This window comes from Haliotis rubra, unplaced genomic scaffold (assembly GCF_003918875.1).
Source record: "Haliotis rubra isolate DU_JTF1 unplaced genomic scaffold, ASM391887v1 Scf490, whole genome shotgun sequence".
Lineage (NCBI taxonomy): Eukaryota > Metazoa > Mollusca > Gastropoda > Lepetellida > Haliotidae > Haliotis > Haliotis rubra.
In genome coordinates this window covers 106,584-133,038 of record NW_025767180.1, presented here as the reverse complement: position 1 = coordinate 133,038, position 26,455 = coordinate 106,584, and the positions used below count along the sequence as shown (strand labels likewise).

General features: G+C 41.0%; 2 protein-coding genes across 2 annotated transcripts in view; both read right to left on the bottom strand.

Annotated features, from left to right (window-relative positions):
• LOC124291396 (failed axon connections homolog) overlaps positions 1–26,455 on the bottom strand; it is a 97,198-nt gene that overhangs the window by 34,809 nt on the left and 35,934 nt on the right. The gene's annotated exons all lie outside the window — the stretch shown is intronic.
• On the bottom strand, positions 1,278–16,553 carry LOC124291394 (failed axon connections homolog). The gene is made up of 6 exons (XM_046728380.1): positions 16,361–16,553; positions 8,394–8,526; positions 6,367–6,563; positions 5,452–5,651; positions 4,339–4,455; positions 1,278–3,308 (listed from the first exon to the last, which is right to left on the bottom strand). The coding sequence occupies exons 1-6, from the start codon at positions 16,477–16,479 to the stop codon at positions 3,202–3,204; spliced, it is 873 nt and encodes a 290-aa protein (XP_046584336.1). The 5' UTR covers positions 16,480–16,553; the 3' UTR covers positions 1,278–3,201.

Genomic DNA, 26,455 nt, shown 5'->3' with positions numbered 1-26,455 from the left:
CCATGCTGAAGACTCCCAGACCAAAGGCGATGAGATCTCCGGATCTTTGGACGAGGACATGCCTCCACCGTGTTTGCTGGCGGTCCAATGCAATTCTGGGGCATGATGGGAATGCATACTCATGCCTGGGGTGAAGGTTGTTGGAACAGAAGAGGGGGATGGAGACGTAGTGGTCGTGGAAGTTGCAAGAGAAGCTGGAAATGCATCAGTGAGATGGAACCTCGGGACATGGGTTTTGCCGGATGGGAAGATGGACGAGGTGATCCGAGAGAGGGCTGTAGAGGTCACCCTCGAGGTGAAGGTCATGGTCATGGTCATGCACAATGCCCTCGCAGACGCCGTCAAAAAGAGGCTGATGAGCCAATGGAAGCCTGCATTGAAGAAATGCGCAACGTCAAGGCGACTGACGACGTCATCACCCTGGGGGATGAGAACGAGGCGCCCAAGATGTAGGCTGCTGATGCTTCGAAGATACGAAGGCTATTTACAACATATTATAATTTGAATAGTAACCCTGTCATATATGCCCGTGTATATAATTCATTATCAGACGAATTATGTTGTATTATGAGTAGGCCATTGCCTATAATGAGATATTCACTCTTACAAATTGTACATTACATTGTATTCTAATAATGATGGTTTGCTTTGACGTAAATACACGTCCCCATGACGGTATGGCAATGCTGCTCAATACATATTGTGTACATGTTTCATTCGTGGTTGTCGTGTTATATATAAGCTTTTGGCAACATGGTTATTTGCTTTTTGTTTGTTTACATAAAGCTGAATAAAATGGTTTTTTTTTTGTGAACCAAACTATATTTACTTTGTATTTTTCTCAACAAACATGGAGGATTTATGCTTTGTGCCGAATGTCCACGCGGAAATGGATTGATGGTGGTAGATTGTGGGACACTTAACACACAAGCAAAATGATGCTCACAGTTAAGACAGTAGGAGCCACACAGAAGATCACACTCTGATGTCTTAATAACTTCTTTGCACACACACCCGTGAAGATCCGGGTTAGAATATTGATCTTCAGTAGCCCATGCTTGTCGTAAGAGGCGACTAACGGGATCGGGTGGTCAGGCTTGCTGGCTTGGTTGACACATGTCATCGATGCTCATGCTGTTGATCACTGCACTGTCTGGTCCAGGCTCGATTATTTACAGACCGCCACCATATAGCTGGAATATTGCTGATTGCGGCGTAAAACTGAACTCACTCTTTGCACACACATAGGAACCTCACAAAAAAGAACATACATATTGAAAATCAAAGCATTGTATTTGAAATATATTATACTCTGTCTTTGACAAACAGTCTATGCAATGCAATGCAATGCAATGCAATGCAATGCAAGCACTGCAGTGAGTGAGTGAGTTTAGTTTTATGCCACTTTTAGCAAAATTCCAACAATATCACGGTGGGGGACACCAGGCATGGGCGTCAACCATTGTACTCATGTGGGGAATCGAACCCGGGTCATCAGCGTGACGAGCGAACGCTTTATCCACTAGGCTACCCAACTGCTGTAAGTTAGTGAACATGGTTTATCAATTTTTTTTATCATTATCCCATTTAACAGTTGGACACGAATAGGACACTGATGTGAGCCAGAGTTCGAATTTCATGTTTACCTGATAATATTTCCTGGGGTCATTAATCACAATTTCCAACTGGTTGTTTTCGTAAATGAGGTAGGCTCTCTTCAACTGTAGGCCAGGGTATCACAGGCCGGCATAGCTGAAATACCGTTCTAACGAGCGTTTCACTCATTCACTCTAATTCATATACCAAGAGGGGCGGTGGGGTAGCCTAGTGGTTAAAGCGTTGGCTCGTCACGCCGAAGACCCGGGTTCGAATCCCCACATAGGTACAATGTGTGAAACCCATTTCTGGTGTCCCCCGCCGTGATGTTGCTGGAATATTGCTAAAAGCGGCGTAAAAACGAAACTCAGTCAGTCATATACCAAGATCGTTGTGGTCTCCAAAGGAAAACATCGCTGTGTATGTTAAGGAATGTTACTTTCAAGAGTAATTCCAACAGCCTAAAAGCGAAACAACCTATCACAACCACCTATAACGGCCATACTGAAATGCATGAAGTGACTGAATGTCCTTCTGGTAAACACAATATCGATATCACATTGTGCCGAATCCGCAAGAACGAATATCTGGGATAAACCATTTTATCAAATATACATGGGTTATAAATCAACTAAAAGCGAAACAACATATCACACGAAACGCCAAAAAATGAAATGCTTGAAACGACAGAATATCCTTCTGGTAAGCACAATATCTAATCTGTTATACAGACCCGGAAACAAATATATCCAAGAAAGCCCATGCAAGTCTAGAAAATGTGGCAAATCTAGATTTACAGTTTCAGGCTGAAAATGAAGAAAGTCTCTGGGCTTCTTTTCAGTATATTTTATGTTATATATTTTTACTATGAACTGTTTTTTTTTCTGTAAAATATTTCATTTCAGGGACTAGTGTTAGCCAACACAATAAATGGTGCAGAATCTGTAAGAGGAATATTTGGGGTAAACTATATGGTTTATACATTGTAAACTTACTGAAGACTTGCTGGTTCCAACCAATAGTAGATCTGCGAAAGTATAGTTATAATAATAGTGAATGATTTTTTAAGATACTCGTAAAATATCAAAGGCTCTGACTGTACTTTACGCGTTACAAAGTAGACTTTATAAGTTATATGTTGAGCTGACGCATCCTTCGTGACAACAGTTCTCACATTACTGATGAGTAGGATAGCTTGACCTTACGTCATCGAGCTGTTCCAATTACCTCCCCGTGATCTAACGTATCCTCCGCGAAATCTTTTTTTCTCTGTTATCAAGCAAGATGTCTCATCTAAAAGACAGATCTTTGAGGTAGGGTTTCTAAAGTATATCTAAACTTAATTACAGCAAAGATCCAACTGTGCTTTGTTTCACGATACAGGGGTAGAGAGAAAACTATTTCTAAATATCAAGATAGTTCTGTGCAACTGGGCTATTAACTACTAAAGGGACGAAGTTCAGTTCAAGTCAACTGGATTATTGATCGAGTTGATAACATTTGTGAGTGACGTCTGAAACAAATACTTTGGACACAGCCGTTTAAATGTGTATTACGCCATCTGAACAGTTATATGTCCTTGGAAATACATGAAATCCGCAGGTACTACTTGGTTGCCTCCCTTGTTCCACAGTGTGTGATGCACTGGTCCCAGTCGGGCCAGAACATTTCCTTCATACGTTCACAGTAGACGGCCAAGTTGGGGTATTTGTCTACGAAAACGAAAAGTTCACCATATAACACCAAAATATTTATAACATCAATGCACATGTAAATTCGAGTCTTGTAATGCGACCTCATTATAGAGGACATGATAATTTAGTTAAGTAAGAGAACTGGATTTGAATACTAAACATGAGATTGAATAAAATGAGGTTGACACGTAGAAAATGTAAAAACAATAATTGGAGGTTGGTGTTTTTTAGATTGTCATTAGCATTGAATAAACGCAAAATCGAAGTTCTAAATCAATTGAAATGAAATACACGTGTAAACCTTGTCCGTTCATGTTGTTGGTTTGTTGTAAGCCGCGATTTGTAAATAGTCGAGTCTTAACTAGACAATCCAATGATCAACATCATGAGCATCGATCTACGCAATTAGAATACTATGACATGTGTCAACCAAGACAACGAGTCTGACCAGCTGTTCCGGTTAGACGCCTCTTACGGCATGCATAGGCTGCTGAAAACAAATTCTAACCCGGATCTTGACGGATTCTTGTTTGTTTACAGAAACACACTTTCACAAAAATGATGACAAAAGGGTGCAGGCACTTCATGCACATTACGTAATCGGTATCCGTTGGTTGGTACAGAACATTGCAGAAACACACATTAATGCAGGCATTAGCAGAATGCTGCCTCCATGTGACAAGATGGTTTTGTCTTATACATCCTGTGTAGACTACATACACTACATACCACCCGTGAATACTCTCTGCATATTTGAACCGTTTCCGCTTATGGAAGCCATCGAATCAAGACAAGGTTTGTTTCAAGAGGGAAGGAAAGACAGCTAGTGAAAGATAGCTAATGCTCTGACCAATTATCAATAATGCTCCTTACATTACTTTCACTAGGGTAGGGTTCGCAAAGAGATGATGCGCGGAGTTTGACGCTTGTTGACTAAAAGTACACAAACGCCACAACCAAATCGCAAATTGGCCGTTACTTTTGAAGGGGGATTGAATAGCTTAATGTTTTCAAATATTGTATTGATAATGTATCTGAAGGTACTTGCCCTTGATAATGTTCTCGTGTCCAGTGCCCGTGAAATGCCAGTAAACCTGTGACAGCATACCGAACACGGCACAGTCCGTCTCACAGGGCTCGTCCCCCATCAGGAACTTCTTGGTCCCTGGAACATCCAGCATGAGGTGTTATAAGTATATGGGCATGGAGGAAAACACCGGACAGATACAAAATACGGCATAAGATTAATGTGTCGTTTGTCGTGGTGGATATTGAAAACAGTCTGAAAACCACTGAATATTTATTTGGATAAATGAAGTATTAATTAGCTTAGATGTGTAATAAAGGAATGGTCAAACAAGTAGATATATTCTATTTTAGAATATAGATCATATTAAACCCATCGTTGTGTTCTTGTCATTACACATCCAATAACAATAACTTTAATGTAATGTCCCAGTGATAGTCAGAATATAAACAAAATTTCAAAGATTGTCAACATGTATGTAACATGCTTCTTTCTAATTAAAAGGCGGGATTTGATCAATTCGTCAAAGTAGCGGACTCGAGTCGCACTTCTGTTGAATCATTTGAAGCTATAATTTTCAACCGAATTATGTTACAGCTGTTGGTACCTGCACTTCGTTGGACATTTAGTAATATTTCAAAGACCAAAGTAAAACGACGATAATAGCAAGGCATTCCAGTGAGCTCCCCATTGCTTTACTGTAAATAGCAATTCTGCATCTAAAACATTTGTTACTCCCTGTCGAATGAGGTTAAAAAGGTTGAAAAGATGAGCGAAGATGAGATTTGTCTATACACAGGACTTATTTAATGTGGAGTTTTAAACAAAGAAGTAGATATGAAGTGGATATCCAGGAACGATGTAACAGAAAAGCCAAAGGTGGTCAGGTGAATATCTAGATTGCTACGGTCATTGTTTCTACCCTGTATCAGTTTACTACCAATAACCTCCGATATAGCCTGGATATCTCTCTCCGTTGCACACATTTCGTGCACATTACGGAGAGGGGCTAGTGGCGACGAATGATCTTGAACTATCATCCAACTATGGATTTGTTAATTCTCAAACACGGGCAATCTTTAATTATAACTTTAATTCGTATACTAAGTAAGCATTACTAGAGCTTCTGCATACCTATGAAGTCTGACAGGGACTGCAGATCCTTCTTAAACATCTCAGTTACCTCCCCTTCTGTGTGTCGGCCCAAGCCCTGATTCCATGTTTGCTTCTTAATATTTCGTCGAATTAGCCAAAGGAGGAACGTCCCGAGTTTAAGTGTCTTCATTAACAGAGATTTGTCGTTGTCATATACCCATCGGAAGAGGACAAGGAACCTGAAACGATAGAACTATTCCTTCACAACTACAAGTAACATAACACAGAAACAGGACATGTAGATGCACACACATAATCTCAGAGGAAATGAGGTGGGGAAACTATTGAGTCGTAATAGTTGGCTAAATCGTGATGGTTAGATCGGAAATTTGTCATTCCTGCAAGGATTATCGGTTCCTTACTGTCAACTGACAACCGTGAGACCATTCGAAAAGGTACGAAACGTTGTTTGTCACCGGAAGTTCGGAGGTCTCGCGAAGTGCCGTGACCTACTTACGGTCCCCATACAGTCTCAACAAAGACCTGGGCCAGTCATTGCTTTATCCCCGTGCGCAAGGCTTGGAAAAAAAATGTGTGGCATTGTTACGTCCTTTTGTTTGACGGGGCGGTTGGGTAGCCTACTGGTTAAAGCGTTCACGCCAAAGGCTCGGGTTCGATTCCCCACATGGGTACAATGTGTGAAGCCCACTTGTGGTGTCCCCTGCCATGATATTGCTGGAATATTGCTAAAAGCGGCGTGAAGCCCAACTAACTCACTCATTCACACATTTTTGTTAGAAGTGGCCAGGAGATCGAATCATCGACATTCACATCACCAGACTGACGCTCCATCCTCAAAGTGTTTGCTTTGTGGTCCTTGTGGTTTCGTTAACGATGGATTACAGATAGATTTGTTAACAAGCCTATCGATGTTTGCATGGGCATATTTCTCACCAGTACATGTGTTCCTCCGCCATAACCTGCAATGCCTGAGCTACTCCTCTGTCAGCAGGACTCAGGTTCCTGTTGAGGTCCACCCCCAGCTTCTTGTTGAGGAATTCAATGCACAGTGTAGAGTCCGCTACTGCCTGTCCATTATACTCAATCCAAGTGAGTTTGCTCTTTGATGACATCTGCATCCCATGGACGTTCTGTGTGGAAGATCAGAGAGGAAACTTACAACAATTCCACAAGAAACACTATGCTCAATGAAATGTTAGTATCGTCTTGCTTGGATTGTAACTAAAACTGAAAAGACCCCAACAAACAACCAAGACAAATTTCACACAATCTAATGACGAGAGAGGGGATTGGCAGTTCCAATCAACCCGATAGTTTTCCCTGTGTTCATATTCCAGTAGACTAACAGCTAGTCTTTGCAATGAACATTTTTTAAAGAAAATAAAAGTTTGTAAAATTAAAATTAAATACAACAAAAAGGAGCCCAAAGACTTTCTTCATTTTCATTTGTGGTAAAAACTGTGGTAATCTAGACTTGCCACACACTCTAGACTTGCATGGGCTGCATTGGGCATATTTGTTTCAGGGTCTGTATGACAGACTAATATTCCAGGACAAACTATGTTTATGTCTCTGATAACAAAATTTTCATGAGTAAAGCTACACACTGGAACCGAACGAAAGGAGCAACAGTGGGTGTTCTATTGCGTCTCCAGTTTTAATTTAGGAAGACATTCAATATTCACGTGGAACGAATCAAAACATTCTTGCCCTCAATGGCTATTCCGAACACAGATATGCATGTTTAATTTTACTGCACGTCAGTTTGTGTGCGATTGTGCCTTTGTAATAGCAGTTTTATAAAATTGCAATAGTAGCAAAGCCGACACAGAGCTTTTGGTCCTATTACACAGTTTTAGACAATTCAGGCTTGTTTGCTGTTTGACTGTTTTGTGGATTGTGGATGCTGCTGGTAACACAGCAGCCTGCTAACAGTGTGCCCTCCAATGAACTGGCCGCCAACGTGCCACCACTGCATTTAGATATAATCTGTGGTGTTTGTTAGACTTTGCTATTCTTTCGATACCGTGAAGATGCGGGTTAGAATGGGGAACATTCCACAGTTATCTCCCTTTACCGCTTCGCCAATAGATGGCGCCAATAACTACGGTCCTAAGTGTACTTCCGGTATAATGATGGCGTTCAAAGTTTGTTGCACGGTGGATTTCAAATGCGCAGCAATTACATGCCTGAGACGTGCTGCCGTGCCGCGGGATCTTCAGTTATCCATGCTTGTCGTACGAGGCGACTAATGGGATCGGGTTGTCAGGCTCGATAACTTGGTTGACACATGTCATCGTATCTCAGTTGAGTAGGTCGATGCTCATACTATTGATCACAGGATTGTCTGGTCCAAACTCGATTATTTACATACTTTTCACTATTCTTTAGATGACTGCTTCTCCACCACTACTCCCTAAAACCAGAAGTAGAGAAGATTGAGAGAGATCAATATTCACGGTGGAGGAATTACAGTAAAGCCTGACCCTCAGCCGCTATTCATCATATGGCTGTGTACAACTTACCTGCCTTTATGCCCCTCATTACAAGACCGTGATACGCAAAGTCAGACAAAGGTGCAACAACTGAAGTTTCATCTCGCTTCCCAACACCGGTTTTAGAAACCGTCAGCCGTACAACCCAATAACAGAGTGACATATATGAACATCGAACTGGTTACCAACGTGCAACCACCACCTTCAAACAGATCAATATGTCATGCCCAAAGACTGGATATTTTGTCCGTCCCTTCTTCAAAATATGCAAGGTCTTCCTACAAAAATTAACTATTCTTGTTTTAGGAAAGCAAATGTTTTCCATTGCAGTATACACGTCCATGCATTTTCAAAGTAAAACTTGAGGACATGTTATATTTTTGCATACACTTTTTCAAAATACCATTAACGAATTTTTACAAGTACCATGACATCAGATCACATCAAACGCACTCATTCACCCACCTGGTAGGGTATCCTGGCCATCCGGAGGTAGGTCTCCAGCTTCACAGCAAATGGCGTCATGCTTGGGGCATAGGGACCTCTACCGATCTGATGATGGATCACCGTATCGCGAGGATAGTCCTTCTTTGCCTCTCTATAAACAAACTGATCACTGTAGGTGTTGCATTTTAAACATATATGTCAAAATTAACATTAAAAGAAGCTTCAAGTATACTGTGAGGGCACAAAGCAGTGTTCATTTATTTTTAATTTAATTTACATAAAAGCGAAAACCCCTTTCGATACTCTTCTATCCATCATTGTTCTCACTTCTCAGACAAATCTTGCATTCCAATTAAGTATTTCGAAAAGCAGTTACGAAGCTAACTGCTATGCCTAGCGTATATTTATTTGTGTACCGCGCAATACAACGAGTTGTAAGATTACAATGATAAACTATTGCTTTGCTGAGGTGGAATTATTGATTGACATACGGAATGCCATCTAGTAAATTGATCATGCAAAGGAAATCGTTTAGAGACGCTTGAGCAGTTTGTTAAATAAAACAATCCCATTCTAAACCCATCTAATATTCTTGGCCTCTCCGCCATATCAAAGATGAGGACAAATTGATTGTCAGATCTTTTCTGAACGAATTTCTAGGAAAGGATCCCAGTGACCCACCCGGACGCACCCCAGAATATCCAATACCTGATCCCTTAAGTCAAATAGAACATCAGCTCATAGTTTGTATCTAAACTAAATAAGCAATGGCATAACATTCGTCAACATAAAACACAAGTCAGTTAAACTGTTTCATGTGTTTCGTAATTTATATCTAGCCAAAAGGGTCATGAAACTATCAAGAAGACTGTAAGACAAGAGGAATAACTTCAACATTCTACCAGCGACCCTTCTTTTTGTCGAGCAATATTCCTGCAACTCCAGCCTTCGGGGTCTACATTTCAGAACTTAGCGATACAGTCGAGCATGCACTTTCAATGCAGATTTGAGTGTATTACGAATCTTGCTCAATAGTTTTGTGATTGGATACAACATTCCTCAGACTTAGCAAGGCATTTGAAATGGTGTATTTTTTTCGAAATACCAACACATTTCACTATTTTCTTATGTACCATATGTTTGCATGTTTGTTCAGGGCAACACTCACCTTGCTTTTCCTGCACACATGTTTCATGCGTACTATAATATGTTGATATTATTTCGTTTCGCTATTGTTCCAAATTTATAATGTATATTTCACGTGATAATGCCTGTCTCGCTTTTATATGCAATCAGTGTAAAACCTCGTGGCGTGTCCAGAACCAGAATAAAAGGTACCGAAGCCCATCCACGTGTCATCTCTGACTTTCACAGCATTGAGACACAGGTACCACCAGTTGGGTTCTCAGTATCATCCCAATTTGATATTTATACAAGAACGCTCGCGTTATTATAGAATTGAAGAATGGCCTGTCCTTTTAGTAGATTTCTTATGATAAGTAGAGTATTTTGCTTTTGTTCATTCTAAAGTGCCGGGAAGTTTAAATGGGACAGCAGGATTTGACCAAAAGTCTTTTTACAAAACGTTTCTAGGCGGAAAACATTGGCCGAAACAGTGCAAAGTTTGAATCCAAAACACAATCATGATACCCGTATCAAATGACCCTTAAATGACCAGTTTCAGTTTAATTCATTTTCTGTTAATTACTTAGATTGAATACTTGCTCTTGCACGGCAGTTTAAAAGTTACCAGAAATCTATGTATATACTTTTTGTTTAAATGTTTTCTATTGTAACCAGGAGGATTAGTCAAAATGCAGAATGGTATAGGTCGTCGTCGTAGTGCGAGATTTTGCGTCATGGATTGTTGACAATTTCTGTTAATTTTTCAAATTAATACGATGTATCGACTTCTCAAGCCTAATTCTTGATACGACACTATTCCCATGCATATTCTAAGATAATTGATCTGATGTGCTGAAAAGACGAACGAATCTCGCTATTGCTACAAAGTGAAAAATCTGAATTTTGCTTGGTTATTAGTAGTATTTCACACAAGTTCACTTCTCCGAGCATGGCGTCCTTTTCAACATCTAGTTTATTTCGCTTCATTTCAACCTGGCATTTTATATTCCTCACAACCTCACAAAAATTTTATTATCTGTTTCCGCTTGAACTTTTGTACCTTTGAGGTCGTTAAAGTGCATGCATCTTGAGACGCCAGCCACTTCTTGATGTGATGTAAACCGATATCAAATTTCCCTTCCTTTTTCACTATGTAATACCGTTTAGATGAACCTGAAAAGGAGGCTGGTTGTTTAGGATTAAAGTAAATGCTGGACAAATACTCCTTCCATCCTTCGGCAGGCATGGTTGGGCTTGAACTGAATGGAAAACAAATATAATCTAACTTTATAAGCAAGGCTATCACCCATTCAGAAGGGTTTGTTTACACTGTCGTATGTCCCGAGCTGCATGTGTGTGACCTAGTTGACACGACCGTCTCGATCTCGCTATGTGAGGGATCCTCTCAGTTCTAAAAATAGTTCGTGTATTGCACCACAACTCGCAATACTGGTGACGCGTTTCTATAATTAGCTCGGCTCCATCGGCTCCTGGGGCAGAACACCCAAAGCACTATCATCAGTGAACGACATACAGCCTTGTCAGGCAATCACCATTCAAACAAGCTGCTGAACATTACCGAACAAAATAGAAATTCCGTATTTTTTCTCAAACAGCTGATCGTGAGAGCTATTTCTGTGTGCGAGACTTGAAAGAGAAACTTCCTCTTCAAACAAACCGCTGGTCTGTTTCGAAAATGTAAATACAGAACAAGATAATGTGAATGAAATCCTTACCACATGGATGATGAAGGGGTTAACAAGTCTGCCCTAGCCAGGGACACTCCTGTGTGGAAATTGCATCAAGACTATGTTTCTACATTACCTAATTATAGATAATAATACAAACCGCATATGGACTATACAGTCCGATCAACACTTACCAGTCACAAATCTGCATGTCAACCTTTACTGTAGTTTGCTTTTTTTCTTATTTTTGGTTGGTTTGTTGTTTAACACCGCACTCAGTAATTAATATGCCAGCTATATGGCGGCGGTCTGTAAATAATCGAGTCTGGACCAGACAATCTAATGATCAACATCATGAGCATCGATCATTGGGATGCGATGACATGTGTCAACCAAGTCAGTGAGCCCGACCACCCGATCCCGTTAGTCGCCTCTTACTACAAGCTTGGGTTGATGAATTCTAATCCGGATCTCCACGGGTCAGAAGTTCTGAACTCGGTACCGAAACAACTTCATCCGACCTGACCCGGCACCCGTTACATTCGCTCACTTACATGAATTTAAATTCTTTAAAAGTTTTACCTTAAACATGCCAATGTTCTTCGAATTAAAGTTTTGTTGTTAAATACTTGAATTTGACTGACTGATTGAAACATATTTTATTCAATTAAGAAACGGATTGGGCACAAGTTATCCAACTTAAATAAGCCCTCTCCACATAGTGACAAGTGTATATTACAAAAAAGTTCAACAAGAGGCAGACAAAGGGTATAGATATGTACAGACAGAGTTATTTAAATCGTTTAGAGTTATGGATGTAGATATGTACACTTTTAAAAACATTCTGATTTTTGCTAAGCGAGAGACCTGCATTGCCATTTAAGATGAGATTAATATCAATACATGCTCTATTATTCACTATATTTTCTAAAGAGGTTAACATTTGTTCTCTTTGAATTATATATACATCTAAACGTTAATTAAGCACCGCCCACTTTTTCAGAAAAGTTCAACATTCAAATCATGAAAAGTGCAATTTCATGTCTGACTCAATGTAAATAGGATTGATTGTGCTGAAGGGATGTCCTGCACGATCACTACACAGAAAACGAAGCCGATGATTATCTTTGATAGCAATTTATTGGAGTTATGCTAATAAGCGTCAAAACGACCATTTCATTAGGCCTGAAAAGTATCACTGTCCAGTCCATACTGGTATCTGCAATGTCAAACGTTCAACTTAAATATGCTTGTTGTCATCATGGCTATCTCTAGAAACTGTTTAGTCAGTATCGGGATTATCCACCTCTAACACGAATCACATTTTCAAGACGCCTTCTCGTGCTTGAAATGAGACGTCTGATTCTAAGCATCGGGATTCTCTGCCACTCCTCGTGAAGAGCCTGTTGCAGTTCATCCATATTCTGCACAGGAGGATCTCTGGCTCTCACTTGGCGCCCAAGATAATCCCATAAATGATCTATGGGATTAAGATCCGGGCTTCTGGCTGGCCATGGAATAGTGTCAATAGCATTGTTCCTCAAATGATCGACTACTGCTCTGGCACGATGAGGCCTGGCGTTATCATCCATGAACAGGGGAGTACTGGCAGGTGTGTGATTGTCAAAATGGGGTATTACGGCAACATCCCAAGATGTCACGTTGATAACGTTGTCCGTTTAACGTTCCCGGTACTGTGATTAGGTCCAGTTTGCAGTCGAAGGACACACAACCCCACACCATCACTGAGCCACCGCCAAAGGGGACCGTTGGTTCAATCATTTCCTGGTGATAAGCTTCATTGCGGCGGCGCCAGACACGGCTGCGGCCGTCAGTGACGTGCAAAAGGTAACGACTTTCGTCCGTCCAGTGGACTCTGCGCCAGCATCGGAGATTGTGGTTTTGCCTAACCTGCACCACGCCAGGCGTTCTTGCATGTGTCTGTCAGTGAGAAATGGACGTCTGACTGGTCTACGTGCACGCAATCCTGCAGCTCTTAACCTCTTTCGGACGGTACTTGTGGACAGTCTGACGCCCACTCGCCATTGTCTACGGAGGTCTTCAGCATGGGTCATTGGATTGCGTCTGGCTAAGCGAATTAAGGCCCTGTCGTCACGAGCACTAGTTTTTCTTGGACGTCCAGGTCTGGGTCGGTCTTTGACGTCTCCAGTTTGCACGTGCTTTCGTACCAGTCGGCTAACAATGGGGTGATTGAGATTCAAATTGATACCAATTTGACGGCATGATAAACCGGTTTCATGCATGCCAATGATTCTCCATCGTAGGTTCTCGGATAGCCTACGTCTCGGCATGTTGTATTGGAACAGTACAATAAGATCTGTTGCTTCAACGTTCACATTTCAGCCACCAAGTATCAAACAACAATACTGTGTTTTCTGTCGAAAGACCCCGTGCATGTGTATCGAGCACGTGCATCTTCTGTATTGCGCAGTTTATGTCTGCGATATGTGTGATGCATGGGCAATACAGGCATATAGCATACTGTGAAATTTCATTATCCTTACTTGTCACTAATTGATAATATTTACTTTTGAATTTGGTGGTGCTTAATTAACGTTTAGCTGTATATAATGGACATTCAAGAAAATAATGAAAAGCATTTTCACAATTATGGCCACACTGACAAAGTGCATCATTTCTAACATTAATTCTGAATAAATCATAATTAAGTGTACTTGTCATATATCTTAATCTTGTATGCAAAACATTTAGTTTCCTTTTCCCATATGAGAAATATACGGGTGCACATTTTTGTTTCACATGAACTGCAGTTTTAAAAGACACAACAGATTTACAGTTTCTGATAGCTAAGGGGATGTTATTCCACAGTTTAATTGTTGATGGAAAAAAGGATAGAGTCGAATATCGTAGTCTTGTACAGGGGTTGAGTGTAATTACTGGAGTTTCTTAATTCATAATTTGTTCGACTACCTACTACAGGAGGGAGTAAATCATAAAGAAAACTTGGAGCAAGGCCTGTATGTATCTTATAAAATAACGATAATTTTTTCACCCTTCTTCTCTCAGATAGTAAATCCCATCCCGTTTCAAAGTATAATGATCTAGAAGAAGCATATCTCTGCAGACCAGTAACTATACGAGCCGCTTCAAGTTGTAACTTTTCTAATCCATTAGATTCTTCAATAGAACACCCGTCCCATACTTCAGATGCGTACTCGAAATGTGGTCTTATGAATACAGTATATATGCTTGACAATGTTGTTCTATTCAGGAGAAACTTTAACTTTCGAAATGCTCCAATCATTTTAGAAGTCTTTTTAACAATACTTTCAATATGATGGTGCCAACCCCATTACATGAAAATGTTAGTCCCAAATGTTTATGAAAGTCAACTGGTTTTACATGACAATTGTCAAATTCCAAATTAATGTCTGTTTGGCCATCTTTCGTCGTAAATAGCATAGCTTCCGTTTTGTCCGGATTATAAGAAATTAGCCAGTCCTTTGCCCAATTACATAATATTTGTAGATTTTCTTTCATTATTCTTTCCATCAACTGCTTTTCTTTTGACAAGGCTCCCAGTGACGTGTCGTCAGCGAAAAGCCGAGTTATACAATGTAGTTTATCTGCTATCTCATTTACATACACAATGAAAAGAAAGGGACCTAAAACTGATCCCTGTGGAACTCCTGCTTTTAAAACCAAAGGCTTAGATAACGAGCCGTGAACAGAAACTGATTGATTGCGACCACTTACATAACTATCAAACCAATCAAGTAACTTTCCACTTACTCCGTACCTCTCCAATTTAAGCATAAGCTTTGAATTTGACTTGTTTCCATGGAAACAAAAGCATACTAAAATGTTTTATATGACGTTGGATTAAGATCATTCTATGAGCATATCATAACTGATTTTCCTCGTCGGGCCCGGGGTCATATATTTGCCTCCTCATAATTCGGAAATTCCAAGGATTATATGTTACACTCTACAAACGATATACATAATTCTCTCTTGCTTAAGGACCGAATGCTTTTTGTACAATAAACTTCTTAAGACGTCTTTTGACTTCGACTTTGACAAACAAAACCAAAACAGGTAAGAGACCACTAATATGCTGGGTTTTAAAAATCCCAACCACCGAGTAAATATGTACATTTATAATAATTAGAATAGAACACCGACGTGAGTTTTTATGATGTACCCGATATTCAACAAATTCGCTTTGCCTAACACGGCAGTGGGTGATATCAGGAAATTTCAAATAGTAAGGTTTATTTGCGGGTCTGATGTATTTTGAATCTTATGCAACTTTAAAGTCCGGGTTGAAGAGGAGTAACATGGATGTCTCCCTCTGGCAATCCATGGGGGTGAACGGACTTGACTAACGAGTGTCACCTTTACACTCACTTGATTGCATATGGACGGGGTTGTGAGGTGAGGTAAGGTGAGGTGAAATTGGGTTTAACGTCGTGCTTGAGAATATTTCGCTCATATGACGACGTGCATGCGTGTGGATGTGTATGTGCGGCTGCTTGTACTAGACTGAAGCTGGTTTTATAGTGCTAGCCCACTGAGATACCATGCCGCAGTGAAGCATGAACACCCCACTCAGACACATTATACTGACTCCGAGCCGACCAGTCCTTGTTGTACCCATTAATGCCGAGCGCCAGGCAGGGACCAACAAGTACCACATTTTAACGTCTTTTGGTATGACGCGGTCGGGGATCGAACCCGCGACCTTCCGCTCTCCGGGCGGACGCTCTAACCACTACACCACGGAGGCGGTTATGGACGGCGTTGTATAAACTTGAATTTTAGACCCCTCGGTATAAAGTTACAGACCGATCTGAAGAGCGAAAAGCTCTGTCTAAATTGCTGTTTTAGCGACGAAAGACCCTTTATTTCTTTTGTGGGGTAGCCTAGTGGTTAAGGCGTTAGCTCGTCACACCGAAGATCCGGGTTCGATTCCACACATGGGCATAATGTATGAAGCCCATTTCTGGTGTCCCCCGCCGTGATATTGCTGGAATATTGCAAAAGCGGCGTAAAATACTCACTTACTCACTTTGATTATGGGATGTGTTTTATTATCCTACCGGATACTTTCTAATGGTAGCATATTTGCTGTTTCACCGGTTACACTATCAGACTCGCATGTCTAGCTCTTCAAGTGTGACAACTTACTTGTGAAATAGTTTCCTGATAGCGACGACTGACACCACAGCTACAAAAACACCTCCGACAGCATGCAGCACTTTCTGTGATGTGTCCATGTCGCTATAAGCATTCACGAGAGTCTCCATTGCTGATGGCCTGCGCCTTCCAGTGTTGTCACTGTTCACTGCACAGTGTTAGAAACAGGTCAACCTGAGTAACACCCACAATGCTAGCGGCAGTACTAGGTCATAGAGAAAAGGGGAATAAGCGTTGAGCGAAGCAATCATCCAATGGGCTTGCGCTCGGGATATCGTTTACTGCGTGTTAGACGAATGCTTAGTCTCTGAATATATATATAATTTTGATAGTAACAAACAAGCCCATTTACATTGAAAAGGAGCCCCAGGGAGACCAGAGATTCCTGAACCTGAGGAAATCTAGACTTGCTTTACTTAGGGCTTTAGCACTGCAGAGATGGCTTGGCAGTGGGGAAAATAATGTGGTTCAGGGACTGTGAGACAGACTAACTGCGTGTGGGCACAGTGGGATGAAAACCGTAAAAATGTGCATTGTCCTGCCCGATGGCCATAAATTATGAACGGTCTCAAACTCAACTGCTTCCTGTGATAAAACAAACCTCCAGGTAAGGGTTAAAATCTGTACCTGTTCAGGCTAACATTCGGATTCGTGTCTGCAGCAAATAGCAACACCCATTCCCGTATCGAATTTAAAATCACCAATTACACATAGATTACGAAAACAGATTAAAGGGGTTAGAGATGTATGATTAGAGATAGCTGCGATTCTCCTCGCCATTATTGTTCTCATTCTGTTCAGAGTAGTTGATGTATATGTTAGACATTGGGTAACTTTAGTCATGTTTACAACATCCGAGTTAGTATTCAAGGAATTATTAATGTACTTGTGAAGCCATGGGACAACTTTAGACCTGTTCACAACATCACAGTTAGTAACTTCTTCGAGAGGCATTTTAGAAGTTGTATAGATGAAGGAAAACCTAGTTCTATGGATAGTCAACTTCTTTATTGCAGTGAGTGCGACGTTTCGGTGTAGGTACTAACACCGTTATCAAGCAAGTACCTACACCGAAACGTCGCACCCATTGTAATAAAGAAGTTACAGCGAAACGTCGCACCCATTGCAATGAAGAAGTTGACTATCCATAGAACTTGGTTTTCCTTCATCACAGTTAGTATTCAAGGAATTATCAAGGCAGTTGTTGTATTGACATTGGGTAACTTTAGACCTGTTTACAACATCACAGTCAGTATTCAAGGAATTATCAAGGCAGTTGTTGTATTGCCATTGGTTAAGATTGGACCTGTTTACAAAACCACAGAGCAGCGTTAATCGTCACTCACTCATCCCTGTGAGGAAAAACGGTTCTTAACTACATATAAAAGCAAACATTTATTTAAACCTCATAAACAAATTGCGAAACAATTGCAGATATATGTCTGCTCATAGATACAGTGAATATTATCCCATTCGGGAAAATACAAACAATTATATAAAACTGATATGGAAGAAAACAAATGAACACAAAAGTTATGATGAGATGGAGCTTACGACAGGTTATGCGACATCACAATGGTTGATTTTAGTAAACATTGACGTTAAAGTACATGTTTGTTCTGTTTACATTTCAGTTCCATGTCAGAAAATGATCAAATCCCTGCAAACATATATTTACATTGTGTACTGCTGTAACGTAGTGTTTGAAACTGTTATTGATAACTTTCCTCAAAGAAACCGATAATATAATATATCACTAAGTTTCACCAATGTGAAAAGTATGAATTTAGAAACGATAAAGGGAAGTTCAGTTATGAAACACATGCTCCCATATCTAGGCAAGCAACTACGCAGTATGTACAGCACGTTGAAGACTTTCCCAGAACACCTCCTGACCTTCCCGATCATCCGTGTACTCCAAGTAGGAGTCTTGACGCATTAATTCTACAATGTTAGGGGGCAGATTCTTCACTGGGATCTTCTCCAGGATTACCACCAGCAGTGTGTTCCGTCCAGTGTAGATACTCTCCATCTTAGCCATCTCCACTTCGTACTTACACCAGTAGCTCTTCAGGAAGTTCCTTGACAGGATTATCACTGACCTCCTGCTTGATCTGATGGCGTTCAGGATGTTTGCAGCAATAGCTTCCCCCACAAGAAACTCTCGAAGGTGGATACAGAGTCGAAGTCCATGCTGTCCTTCCAATATCCGCCTTATGTCCTCCACAACAAATCCTCGGTCCTCGTCAGCATAGGAGATGAAAGCATCAAGCTCAAACTGAGGTCCACCATCTTCTTCCTCCTCTACAGCCAGATAACCCTTGTGTTTTATTCGTACCAGATAGTAAAGATACCTCAGTTTCCAGCTAAACCTGAACACTATTCCTGTTATGGAGAAACTCAGAACAAGCATCACAAGGCAGAGGACACCGATTGATAAACCTACGTAGGAGGTACACTTTTTGTCAAGGTCAAAAACGATCTGATGGATGTCTTTCAAGAAACGTTGTCTGTTGCTGTCATCAACGCAGATCATGCTATCAAGACCAGGTAATTTAAAAGAATTATCTATCATCCATTTCAGTGAGGTCAATGTCAAGCAACTGCATTTGAAAGGGTTGTCATTAAAGTAGAGTTTTAAAATCCCTTCTCAGCATGCATCTGACTTGATGGTGCAAAAGCGATGGAACTTCATAAAAAGCGTTTCTTGATAAATTGATGGTTGTCATATTGAAATAATTGATTATTTCGATTTTCCACGACATCAGAACCTAATTTTAAGATTTGAAGCCGACTGTTTTGTTTGAAAATTAGCTTTGGAAGTGAACTGATGTTATTATTTAATAAGTCAAGGTGTTCCAGCAAAGGCATTTCACCAAATGTGGAATTCTTGAGGGTATATCCAAGATAATTGGAACTGATATCCAGATAGTTCAAGGATGGAAAGTATGAAGAAACTCCTTCAGCAAGGTGTTCGCAGAAATTGTTAGAAGCATGTACTTTTTCTAGGTGTGTTAATCCTGTGATGGGACCCGTGAACGAGGAAAAAAAAGTTAAACGATATATCTATCTCCCGAATTTTGTTTTTACCAATTTGGAAACGTACGATTTCAAAGGCCATTTTTGAATTACTTGCATCCATAAATGTAACCTTTGGAGGCACATAAATTGTAACATTTCCCGGAAAAGGTTTGTCATATCTATCTAGTTGAAGAAGGTGACGTGAATGAAGGGTTGCGTTGTCAAAGAAGGATATTGATGATGTACCTTGATGCGACGCATCTTGCCACTCCAAATGTGTTAACACAGACATTTCCATCAGGTAAAGCCGAAACGAAAGGTGATTCTTTCTGACAGACAATCTTTTGAGAGATGTTGGGAGGTTAATCTTTAAATTTCTATCAATGATTTCTATTTTATTTCCGTTAATGTACAATTCTTCTAATTTTTGTATTCTTTAGATATTTGACATCTTCAACTGTCAACAGTGTACTACGCCCCATCATTCGGCCTATTCTATTTACGTTTAGTGTTCTCAGAGACGAATTCTGCAGTCCATACATAGCTTGTCCCATTTTCGTAATTCCCAGATATATGTTATGTGACACGAGGAGAGATGTAAGATTCTTTAACACTTCAAAAGATGATATTTCAATGTCAATCAACAGACAGTATGACACGTCTAGAATCTGTAAGTGAGGCACATTCTCAAATGTGTCGTTCCTCAAGTAACGTGTGTAACATGTCCTAAACCCACCCCCTAGTGATAATGACTGGAGCTGTTTCAAATTCTTGAACCCCTTTCCAAAATATAGTTCTTTCGGTCCATCAATGTGTAGATCTTGTAAGGACACTAAGTATTTGAATGCACAGCCCGGGTAGACATCACGTCCAAAATTACTCCAAGCATGGCGAATGTCGTTCTGAATGGAACTAGAATTTGAGCTGGCTTTCAATGCAACTTCGAAGCGTCGACTTTCCACTGTTCGGTTCAAGCTTTCATCATAAGGACGAGATTTAAAATTAAGGTTTAGAAAGAGTGTTTTAAGTCTGGCCTGATGTTTGAACAGACCGTCACGATATACCTTTGTTGGAGATAAATGATTGTTGGAGAGGTCCAAAGCTTCTAGGTTTCTTAGTTCTTGAAAGGCGTCAAGTTCAATACTTCGAAGCACAATGTACGATACATCCAACCTGGTAAGATGTCCATAACTGAGAGATCCATTTTCCAAGCAATGGATGTGGTTTGCTGAAAGATTGAGATCAGTTATGTTGGATGGCAGATGTGATAGGACTTTGTCAAGTTTCTGATGTGAACAATTAGCTATTACCCTCCCTCAATCGTAATAACATGTGCAAGGCACACACTGATCTTGATTCACATGTTGACGTGCGTGACTGCTTGCATCTTGGACTGCATTATTACGTGTATCTTGAACTGCAGTATTACGTGTATCTTGGACTGCAGTATTACGTGTATCTCCACTAGCACCATTACTTTTATCCTGATGTTCAACGTAACTTGTATCTTGAGTTGCAACGTAGCTAGCATCTCGACCCGCAGCTTGGGATGATGTGATAACATTCTTCGACAATGGGAGCTCCAGCAGTAAGACCAGCACCAGAAGGTTCTGAAAGTAGCATATACAAACATTATTCGCAGACAAAGCCGTGAAGGAGAATACTTTTTCTCAGATTTGCCAAGCGTGCTGAGAGTAGCTCATACTCCCACTGGGCCATGTTGAGGTGATTACCAAGGCGCCAGGCTGCATTTGCAGGCTTTGTTGTTGACGAGTGGGAAGAAGCACGATGGAAGGCCACCCAGTCTCAGAAGGTGTTTATCAATAATAGATGCAACATGGATTAGATTGTCGTTACCTGTTATCCTAAATATGGCAATTTAACGGATATTATTAACTCCTCATGCATTGTATAATTAAATAGAACTTGGATGGGGGTTGAGAATTGATCATAAGAATGTATTCACTAAGTGCCACCAAGTATTGGTTCCTTGCGCATTATCTTACAGTGATATTCTCAGTCCGTTAAAAGCCTTGGTGTGAAATGAACAACCTTCATATGATGTAATTAATAATTGTATTCTTAACTTAACTAAGTTAACAAATCAAAACTAGGGCACATTCTTCAAAAAGCGAAACACATAAACCATTTTAGAAGATTTATTGCGTCAGTTTAAGACCAATTATTTCATGTAATTTCAATGGTAAAAAGGTGAAAAGTCACACGTGTATACACAAAGACAAAACTCAACAGCAGCCTTTATTGTTGTATTTGTGTTTACTTGAGTACACAAGATGGCGTCAAAGCGACTATTGGCAGCAATTACAGCTCGGCACCGTCTCGACACAGCCTGGATACGTCGCCGAGTCGCTCTTGCGGAATTCTTCCCCAATCATCCCGCAATGCGATGGCCGGTTGTGGGAGTGTCTGAGGCGTGTTTTGATATTGACGTTCACGTCGACCATGTTCATCCCATAGGTGTTCTATCGGGTTTAGATCTGGTAATCAGGAAGGCCATGGCAAGACTGACGTTAGGATTGGCAAGGTAGCGGCCCGAGACGCGTGCTGTACATAAAGTAGCGTTGTCATGCTTGAACAGCTCCTCCTGTCGGTCCATAATCGGAAGCATTGGACGTGCAAGGACTTCGTTGATGTACCGATTTGCCGTCAAATTCCCCTGAACCACCACTAAATCATATCTTTCTGTGCTGGATATCGCACCCACACTGACTCCACCGAATCTGTCGACCTGTCGAATGCAATTAGGAGCAAAACGTGCATTTGTCCGACGGTAAACACGCTGTCTTCCCTCTCGCCGGTGAAGAAGAAATCTGTCGACCTGTCGAATGCAATTAGTAGCAAAACGTTCACTTATCCGACGGTAGACCCACTGTGAAGAAAAAATCGTGATTCATTACTGAACCAGACTCGCCTCCAGTTTCTAAGGTCCAGTTCCGGACTCTACGGTACCATTGCAAGGGATTGCGCCGATGGAAGTCTCTCAAAACAGGGGCAAGAATGAACCTTCAGTAACCCATGCTTGTCATAAGAGGCGACTAACGGGATCGGGGTGTCAGGCTCGCTGGCTTGGTTGACACATGCCATCGGTTTCCAATTGCGCAGAGCGATGCTCATGCTGTTGATCACTGGATTGTCTGGTCCAGACTCGATTATTTACAGACCACCGCCATATAGCTGGAATATTGCTGAGTGTGACGTAAAACTAAACTCATTCACTCCAAAAAGGGTCGAATCCCCACTTCACGCAATCGAATCCTGACAGTTTGGTGGGAAATTCGATCTTCTCAAACCAGGGATGTGTTGTGCAGTCTCCACGGCTGTTGCAAGACGATGACACAAGTGAGCAACCCGGATGTAGCGGTACTGGGCTCTAGTGGTAACTCTTGGACGGCCGCTTCTCGGGCGATCCTGATCGGAGTTGATCTGCAGAGGTTCCCAAAGGATATATGGTGATAAGGTGCTCTGATGAACATTGAAATGTCGGGCAACTGCAGACAGCGACTCTCAAGCTTCAAGGCGGCGTATGGCGATGTTTCGATTGGCGGCACTCAGTCGTGGCATGATGATTTCCTCTTTTCCAGGCAAAAACTAATGACAAAATTAAACACGTCAACGTTTGCCTTTGTATAGTTATCGATACCGTACGCTTTTCCGCTTACATGCACATGAATTTTGCTTTGCATGTTTTCTTGTTGACTTTTTGGCGAATATTTCTTCAAACGCTTTTAAAACAAAAGAAAAAGTTAAAATTGCGGCGTTTTGGCGCTGAAGCTGTTTACAATGACGCAAGGAGGACGTTTTGGAAAGAAATTGTGTATTTGTATTGTTTTTGCCGCAGCTACATGAGTCCAAAATTCTGAAAATCATCTATGCGTTTCATTGTTTTGAAGAGTATATCACTATGACAGAAGCTTTATACAACTTAATACAAGGAACAAATGATCATGACACATTGGAAGAGTGTAACACATGTCCCGAACGGTATGTCTGGTAAACCGCCTGAAACATGTAGTAATAGCAATAGTAATAGTCGGCTTATATGGCGCTCATATCCAGGCACATTGCCTGCTCACGGCGCTACGTACATCACTATCCCCAGTCATAGGACACTATCGTACTTTCCGATACTTTTTCAACTCCCTGGAGATCATACAGCCATGCTGCCTGTAAGGCGCAATGAACTAAACACTCACATTGCCAGCACATCCTCACGGGTACCCATTTTACAGCTAACTAATGTGGATCTAAGTATCTTGTCCAAATGTGCCCACCTCGAGACTCGAACCTAGGTGCCTCCACCGGGGATCGAACCCGGGTCTTCAGCGTGATAGTCAGACGCCTTACCACTGCACTACTGCGCTCCAAAGCTCCGCATATACACGGATATATGAGTGACATAGGGGTGGGCAAAATGTCTCGTTGAGGATTGTTCGGCCACCAATGCTGCAGCGCTGTGAGAAGTTGCGCATGTGCCTGGGATGATGGATTCCTCAGTGTCAATTGCTTCCCAGAGAAGTTCAGATGCCTTGTGCCCCCGCCCTTTACTGGGAGAATATTTTTAAGAACTGTTACAGCACCTCTCTCATCATGAACTTGCCTCATGAAACTATTGCAAGTTTTCACCCGCTAGGGATTTCACAGCTTTGCTGTATATGTTTGAAAGCACTGACCGGAAAAACATTATCGCTCACGCCAAAGGCCTGGGATCGAATCCCGACATGGGTAAAATATATGTGAGGTGTGTTTATCTGGTGTTCCTGTCGTGATATGTGAGGGATGTTGTTAAAAACAGCGTCTGGCTCAGTTCAGATTCAATGAATACCACATATTCCATTAACATAATTTACAGTGGACACTAAAACATGGGTTCCACCAATAATGTATCTTCCTGTTGTGGAGTAAGTGATGTGGAGACATGATCCTATGATCAAGTCCCAGGTTCGCCCTTAATTTTCAGAACCATGGCCATGCTAAACCAAAGTGCTAAACTTTCATAGCCTGCTTGCGTGAAGACACATCGTGATGTAACTGAAATATTACTTTAAATGACATCAAACTAAACTATTTCTTACTATCTAACTCCATTGCTCACCCGTGCGAGCTCAATGTCCGAATCTTGACCAGCTCTATTCAGCGTTCGGCATACTTATATATCATAAGGAAAACTGCTTATCTAACCAATGGGTGACGTGCCCACACCGTAGCTGTAGAGCTGATTCAGTACATATTTCCCTGTCTCATGTGATACATTTACATGAACCAATGGGTGAAGTGCACCCAAATATTCAATTAGGGCAAATATGGGATTCAACTCCACGACCACCGGATAATGCAGTACATTAGTAATGATTATAAAATAAATAATGATGATGCTAATATAAACTACCGAGCAAAAGAAAGTTATCACTTTTAAAGTAATTGTATAACAAACAAAAACGCTGGTATAGGTGTGAACTCAAGCAGAAAACATTCGCTAAAACGCAACATGGTCCCGATAACAACGCATCTGTCTTCGTTCGAACCGTGCATTTTCATAAAGCGTAAAAAACGTAATTGTAGGACATTGGTCTAAAATGCACGTGCATGATTGTGGCATAAATACTGATGTTGGACAGAACGAGCATGCAGTAACCAAAAAGCCACCACGTATATTGCAAAGGGCGGTGGGGTAGCTAAGAACTAGTAAATTTGTGACGTTGCTGTACTATTGTAATCGCCATGAACGAAACGCTTCCAACAGAAATAACCATACTCAAACCGATTTCGTTTTATTATGAAAAATCATAAAAAAAGATGAAATTGAACAACATAAAAAGAGGGAGTGAAAGCGTCACCCGTGGAATGACACCGCACAGAATTGTTGACAGTGTCTGTCAATTTACCAAATCAATAAGATGTATACATTTTTCATACTCCAATTCTTGATTCCCATGCATATTCTAAGAGTATTGATCTGATGTATGCAACGAAAAGACGAATGGATCTCGGTATTAAAATAGTAGTAGGTGAAGTGAAATTGGATTTAACGTCGTGCTTGAGAATATTTCGCTCATATGACGACGTGCATGCGTGTGTATGTGCGGCTGCTTGTACTAACCCAGACTGAAGCTGGTTTTATAGTGCTAGCCCACTGAGATACCATGCCGCAGTGAAGCATGAATACCCCACTCAGACACATTATACTGACTCCGAGCCGACCAGTCCTTATTGTACCCATTAATGCCGAGCGCCAGGCAGGGACCAACAAGTACCATATTTTAACGTATTTTGGTATGACGCGGCCGGGGATCGATCCTGCGACCTTTTGCTCTCCGGGCGGACGCTCTAACCACTACACCACGGAGGCGGTTAAAATAGTAGTAATTGCTACACAGTGCAAAATATAAATTTCAAACAAGTACACTTTTCTAAGCATAACTTTCTTTTCCACACCTTTATTATTTATTTTGCTTGATTTCATCCTGGTATTTTGTATTGGTGACATCTGTGATTCTAAACTAGGGAGTTTATGAAGAATTAAGGGATGTACGTATCGCAGATACATGTGATACCTTATGTAGTTGAAGTCTACTTCCGACTATCAATTTCAGCGAGAGGTCGACGATGAAATATCCTGCTACCTGATGGTATAAATGTAACTGCATATATTATATATTTAGTCATGCGTATGAACTAAATCAACAGGAAATTTCTCCACTTTGTATCGTGCATCGATAAAACTACTGTATAGTTAATTTTGTCTATTTAAAAGCTGGAAATTGTGAGTGAACGAAATACCGCCTGATATATGAACGGCACAGACCCTTGTCCGGCATTCCCGAACATGCTTCTGTTACAGAACAATATTTCATTTCCTTATTTCTTTTCAAATAGCTGATCTGGAGCATTATTTCAGTGTGAATGCCTTGAAAGAGAAACGCCTTCTTCCACGAAACCGGTGGTTTGATCCGACAATGTGAAAATAGAAATGATGATGATCCTTACAAATAACGCTGACATGGGTGATAAAAGGGTTAACAAGTCTGCCTTAGCCGGGGGCATTCC